Raw genomic sequence first — 7,118 nt, 5'->3', positions numbered from 1 at the left:
AGTTCTTCAGTCCAATTTCCCTTAGCTGGGCCGAGTCTCTTTTTAAGTTCGTTAAGAATGACTTTGTTGGCGGCCTCGGCTTGACCGTTGGTTTGTGGATGCTCCACCGAGCTTGTGATGTGTTTGACATGGAGTTTCTCGTAAAACTCTGCTAACCCTCGGTCGGTGAACTGTCGGCCATTGTCTGTTATAATAATTTGAGGTAGGCCGAACCTGCAGATGATATTCTTCCATACAAAATTTTGGACGTTACGAGCAGTGATGGCTGTCAAGGGTTCGGCCTCGATCCACTTAGTAAAGTAGTCAATGCCGACTAACAGGAATTTGCATTGTCCCTTGCCAGGTGAAAAGGGTCCGATGATATCCATCCCCCATTTCACGAACGACGGCCAGGGAGATAGAATGTAATGCAAGTTTTTTGGTCTTTCGTGCGATATATTCCCGTATTCCTGACATTTCAAGCATTTCCGAACGAATTCTGTGCAGTCTCCTTGCACAGTCGGCCAGTAGTATCCAGCCCTGAGCACTTTAGCAGCCATGGTTCGTGCTCCTGAGTGAGTTCCACATACTCCTTCATGTAACTCGGTCATCACATATGTAATTTGGTCAGGATTCAGACATTTTAGTAGAGGACGAGAATAACCTCTCCTGTAGAGGTCTTGATCAATAAGAATATACCTGGCAGCCTGCTGTTTCATTGTTTTCTCCAAGTGCGGGTCACATATTCCTTCTGTCAGGTATTGTTTGATGGGGGTCATTCAGTTAGGTTGAGTGTTGGTCGTTAGGCATTCCTCTACGCCGACACTTGGTTTACTCAGGGTCACATGTATGACCGACCGGTGGACTCCCTTTTGCTTGACAGTGGCCAATCGTGAGAGAGTGTCTGCTCGAGTGTTGTTTTCTCTCCGGACGTGTTGGAATGATACTTCCTCGAACCTATTTAAGAGGTTTTTCACAAAATGGTAATACTGCTGAAGTAAATTTTCCCTTACCTCATACTCTTCTGTGAGCTGCCCGATGACCAGCCGAGAGTCACTTTTGCAAATCAATTTGGTTATTTCTAACTCCATAGCCAGGTGTAGGCCGACAATGATAGCTTCATATTCTGCCTGATTGTTCGAAGTCTTGAATTCAAACTTCATTGCCTGTTCAACGACAATCTCGCCTGGCCCTTCCAACACCACTCCTGCTCCACATGAGCGGTTGTTTGAAGAACCGTCTACATACAACACCCATATAGATTCCTCTTCCTCGTTCGGGTGTGGAGTGAGTTCTGATGCGAAGTCTGCGAGGGCTTGGGACTTGATTGCGCCCCTCGGCTGGTATTCGACATGAAATTCTGATAGTTCGATAGCCCATCCTATCATACGTCCGGCTAGGTCAGGTTTAGTCAAAATCTTCATAATAGGATAGTTGGTTCTAACTATGATGCGATGATTCTGAAAATACATCCGCATTCGTCGTGCAGTGATGATTAGGGCCAATGCCACCTTCTCTACCATTTGGTATCTGACTTCTGCGCCGTGTAGCACACGACTCACAAAATACACCGGTCGTTCTTCTGCTTGTATCTCTTGCACAAAAACCGAACTTACTGCTTCGCTGGAGACAGCCAGGTAGACTATGATGGGCTCTCGAGTGTTTGGTTTTTGGATGACCGGTGGAGAAGCTAAAAATGTCTTTAGCTGGAGGAAGTTTTGCTCACATTCGGCCGTCCATTCAAATTTGGTTGTCTTTTTTAATAGTTTAATGATGGGTCTCGTTCGTTCGGCAAGTTTAGGTACAAAACGAGACAGAGATGTAAGACGACCGATGAGTCGTTGGATCTCTTTGAGATTGCTGGGACTCCGCATTTCTGCGATGGCTTTACACTTTTCAGGATTTGCCTCTATGCCCCGGTGAGTGAGCATGAACCCTAAGAATTTTCCTCCTTCCACGCCGAACGCGCATTTTTCAGGATTCAGACGCATATGGTATTTTTGCAAAGCTTGAAAGACTTCTTTCAAATCTGTAATGTGTTGGTCACAGGAGTTCGACTTAACTACGATATCATCGACGTATACTTCGACATTCCGTCCGATCATGTCATGGAAGACATGGTCCATCAAGCGCTGGTAAGTGGCTCCAGCGTTTTTCAGGCCGAACGGCATAACCTCATAATAAAAATTGTTGGAGTCTGTGCGAAAGGCTGTTTTCTCCTTGTCTTTCGGGTGCATCTGGATTTGATTATATCCAGAATATGCGTCTAAAAAGCTGAGCATCTGATGGCCGGCCGCTCCGTCTACCAGCCGATCGATAGTCGGTAAGGGGTACGAATCCTTTGGACAAGCTTTGTTAAGGTCTGTGTAGTCGACACACATTCGCCACTTTCCATTTGCCTTTCTAACCATTACCACATTGGCTAACCACGTGGTGTAATGGGCCTTTTGAATAAAGCCAGCTTGTACAAGCTTTTCGGTTTCTTCTTGGGCGGCCTTACGTCGTTCCTCTCCCAACTTCCTTTTCTTCTGGGAGACTGGCCTAGCTTCTTTGTATACGGATAGACGATGAGTAATAACATCGGGTTTTACCCCGGGCATATCTGCAGCAGTCCAGGCGAACAGGTCAACGTTCTTCATCAATGTTCTATTGATCACATCTCGATCGTCCGGCTTGAGGGAAGTGCCCATGTAAGTTTTGCGGTCCTTATCGCATAGGAATATAGGTTGTAATTCCTCGTCTACCTCCATACGAGGGTCGTCCAATCGGGGATCTAGGTCCACAAGGGCCACCAAGTGCCTTCGGGAGCTCATTCTTCTGGGGCGCCTCTCTGGCGACCGACCTCTTCTGTCTGGCGAGCGATCGGTCGTTGTCTTATATAACCTTCGGGTTGGCTCGACTTTCAGACTGGCTACGTAGCATTCTCGTGCTGTTTTTTGGTTTACGTGTATCGTTGCAATATCTCCGTTTACGGAAGGAAACTTCATAGCCAAATGAGGAGTGGAAACGATGGCCTTTAACCTATTTATGGAGGGACGACCGAGGAGTATATTGTAGGACGTATTAGCATTGACCAGCAAGTATCGGATATTGATGGTTTTGCTGAGATAATCATCACCAAAAGTGGTGAATAAGTCAATATACCCTCTAGTATCCACACGCTCCCCTGAAAATCCGACTATTTGTTCGTCGTAAGGTTGTACCTCTGATTCTGAAATGTTCATTTTTTTAAAAGTTTTCCAATACAAGATGCCGACCGAGCTTCCTTGGTCGACAAGGACCTTAGCAATTGCGAACTTATCGATTTCCACCGTAATGACCATGGGGTCATCTTGAGCGGGATCAATTGCGGTGAAATCAGCGTCCGTGAAGGTGATAGGTGGGATATGCGGTCGGCGGTGTAGGGATGCCGAATGAACTGATTGAATTGCCCTTAAATGTCTCTTCCTGGCTGAATTAGAACATCCTCCTCCCGCGAATCCGCCCGCAATGTAATTGATCTCCTGAGGAGGAGCGCCGAGCGACACAGGCCCAGCAATTGTGTTAATGACTTCTCGAATTTTCTGTTTAGTTCGGCTTCTGCGATCTGGGCTTTCACTTCGAGGCCTTGTCCGTCTGACCGGACTTTCACTTCTTCTTCTGCGGCTCGTGCGGTTTCGATCATTTCGGTCGTCTCGTCGCCCATATCGTGCTCTGTCCTTAGTGAAGTTCTCATCACGTTGGGGTGATCGCGGTGTAGGTGCCACTGTTTTCACAAATTTGCGGAGGTGGCCGGCTTGGACGAGTTCTTCTATCTTATCTTTCAACGCTTGACAGCCTTCGGTCGAATGGCCGTAATTACGGTGGTACTGACAACGTTTAGCTGTATCAGCGTTGGGAGGTGTCTGTGCTTGCTTTAACGTTGGGATTAAGTCAGTTTGTAAGGCTTCGTCCAGTATCTTCCCTCTAGGTACAGTCAGCGGGGTGTAGTTATGAAAACGGGGGCCTCTGTTCTGGAAACGAGGCCCTCGTTCGTTCGTCTTCGGATGGATGCGGACGTCTCTACTTTTTTCCATATTTTCTGCCAGTGTCTTCCTGTGATAGTCTATATGCTCTTCTATTTGCATGAATTTGGTGGCTCTGGTTCTTAATTCATCCATATTGTGCGGCGGTCGTTTTATCAAGCTATCGGTGAATCGGCCTGGAAGTATGGCCGAGATCAGGTGATGCATTGCAATCTCAGGGTTTAAGTTCCTGATCCCCATACACACCCTGCTGAATCTATCCATGAAGGTTCTTAATGACTCTCCCCTTTCCTGCCTGACGTGGAGGAGAGACATGGATGACGTGCGATGGGGCCTGCTGGTGGCGTATTGAGTTATAAATTTTGTCTCCAATATTTCAAAGCTGTCCACGGAGTTTGGTGGGAGTCCGGTAAACCATCCGAGAGGTCCTTCTTTAAGTGAAGTGGGGAATACCTTACACCATACCGTCTGGTCCACAGTGTACAATGTCATTTGCGTCCTGAAAATGTTCAAATGTTCGTCTAGATCAGTGGAGCCATCGTATAGGTTCATTGTTAAACCCCTCCATTTTTCGGGAAGAGGTGTTGCGATGATATCGTCCGAAAAGGGATGACCTCTTGGATTTGCCGACCTGTGGGGTGTGACACTTTTGACACTTTGATGAGTGTGCTGTGTGGGTGAAGTGTGATGGACCACTTGGGTCCGAGTTTGTGGGGTAGTTATCTTTGTTCCAGATGGATGAGGGGGCAGAGTTGGAGCGTGGGAATGTCCTTCCCTCTCGGAGTCTTCGAGTTGTTGGAGCAACCTCTTGTTCTGTTCTTTCAGTTGAACCATCTCTTCTGCTTGTTGGCGTCGTTCTTCCTCATAGCGTATCTGGTCTGCCGTCCCTTTCTTCAGTAGTTCCTGCATTTGAGCTTGAAGAATTTGTAACACCGCCATTTGACTCTCCGTAGAGTTGTTGTTATCTGTTGTAGACACCATTGTTGCCGAAATCCTTGTGGGGGGCCAGAGATTATTCGGGCCCAACGGTGGGCGCCAATTGTACCTGTGTGGACGTCAGGGCTAGAGTGATATTGTTCCATGTCAGTATCTAATTGTTGTTGTCCAGCAGCTGCTTAATTCTCCTAGTCCTTTCTCCTCTGCGTGTATGCTCGTCCGGTCGGCGGGGGTACCTGCGATTACACTCCGACGCTCAAGTCAGTTCTCTCCCTTTCTCAGTGTTTTTCCCGAAGATTAAAAATGTACCTTTCCCCCTTTCAGCAGTTTTCCTTATAGGTTGACTTGGGCTTTGGTCCGTGTGGGCCAAATAGGTAGTTGCTGAAATCGTGCTTAGTGGTGTTTGGGTCATGAGTAGTGGCTTCCTGATATTAAGGGAGTGTACCTGAAAATGTCTTTGACCCATTCAACTATAGTTATAACTGCTGTTCTGCCACGTATTTATTTTGTTCGTTTTATTCAACATCCATGTTCGGTCATACGGAGCCGAGCGTACAGTTTTACACAACACATTATAGTTTTATACATTATATGCATGGATATAAATTTACATTTAGTATGAAATATACTTATATATCTAATAATCGATTGTGATATTCAATAAATGTTAATTATTAATGATAATGAGAATAATGATAATAATGAAACACAAATCATGATTAAAGTTATGGATGGTATATAACGAATATGATGATTGAAACCAAATTCTTTGATGTGGCCATAAGAAGACGAGTCGAGGAGAATTATGAAATGCACTTGTATAATTGGGAAGAGAATGAAGAGGCTGAAAATTTGTTTTGATCTGGAGGCATATTCAACATTAATAATGGCATTTATTTATGGTAACATGTGGTGGTGAGTTTAAAAGTTGAAGAGAAAATGTAATGCATATTGACATGGAACAAGGTTGGAGTAGATTTAAGGGGAGTTTCCTTTGAATGGGTGATGGTGAAGGAAGGTGTACCAAATGCAAGGACCACTCCATTTCAGAATTTGATATCCTAAGAAGAAGAAAAAGGTGCTTATTAGGACCCTTCAATGGTGGGACACAAACATTGAAAACCTATGTATCTCTCTCCTCCAATGCCCTCAAATTTGGATAAGTTTGACAAAAAGAATTCAATTGGGTCATGAAATTTTAGTTTTTCCAACCCAAAAACATCCACAAATAAAGTCAATCATACTGTTCAAATGATGTCAGAATTCCACCTACCAAAATTACTTTACCTTATTTTTTTTCTTATTCTATTATCAAAATTTACCTTTATGTTTGTTTTTCTATCAAATCAAATCTATGAAAGACGTTTTAACAAATTCTGCCCTTTTATTTTGTCGGCAAGGTGTAGTGCTGCTCATAAACAATCTATTATATATAACTGTCCAAAACATCATAATTTCTTCTACAAAATTTATATATTTTGGCTAAAACATGCAAAAAGAAAACCCATTTGCTAACCTTCTACACCAAAGAATCTTTATTTGAAATGATGAGGTGAAATCAACTTCTTCTTCTTTTTTATCTAAAATCAGACAAATGAAAAAAATGATAATTTTTTAGTCACACTGTTTGACATATTCAAAGATTTAAAGTTAAACTTTAACTTCTATACATTTAACGATCTTGTTTTTTTCCCTTAAAAAAGCTTACTTGATTGGTGGAAAGATTCGTAAGGTAATAACTATATGTGTTTTATATTTCTTTTATGGTAATTTGTCATTTTTTTATATATATATTTTTTTTTATAAAAACTCTTAGATTAAGTATTATTATGAGATTTGACATTTTAACCTGATAATTCAAATAATAACAATCATTGAATACAATATAAAAAATATTAAAAAAAAGAAATATACTTCTTTTTATATTAATTTAGCCTTAACAATAATTAACTCAGAAATTTAATCTAAGTACGTAAATTTGTAAGTATTTTTTAAAATAAAATAAAATAAAATAAATAAAATTTATAATATTCTTTTTAGATGGGGAAATTATTCAATCCACTCCAACATTCAAAATCAACTCAGAAAAATAAAAAATTCTCTGACTCTTTTCTATTTCTTCTATAAAAAGCCTCAAGAGATAACAAGTTATATTGATTGGAAATTTCATGTATCTATGTAGCTTATTTTATTTTCAAT

At 42.3% G+C, this 7,118-nt stretch overlaps 1 protein-coding gene across 1 annotated transcript; it reads right to left on the bottom strand.

Moving 5' to 3' along the window:
• Window positions 1-758: 758 nt before the first annotated feature.
• On the bottom strand, window positions 759-4,964 carry LOC137824768 (uncharacterized). The gene has a single exon (XM_068630442.2). It carries the CDS (start codon window positions 4,962-4,964, stop codon window positions 759-761), a length of 4,206 nt encoding a protein of 1,401 aa, XP_068486543.2.
• Window positions 4,965-7,118: the final 2,154 nt, after the last annotated feature.

The sequence above is a fragment of the Phaseolus vulgaris genome, chromosome 8 (genome assembly GCF_051622355.1).
Source record: "Phaseolus vulgaris cultivar YP4 chromosome 8, ASM5162235v1, whole genome shotgun sequence".
NCBI classification, from domain to species: domain Eukaryota; kingdom Viridiplantae; phylum Streptophyta; class Magnoliopsida; order Fabales; family Fabaceae; genus Phaseolus; species Phaseolus vulgaris.
The sequence above is the reverse complement of the archived record's forward strand: the minus strand, read 5'-3'. Positions and strand labels throughout refer to the sequence as shown.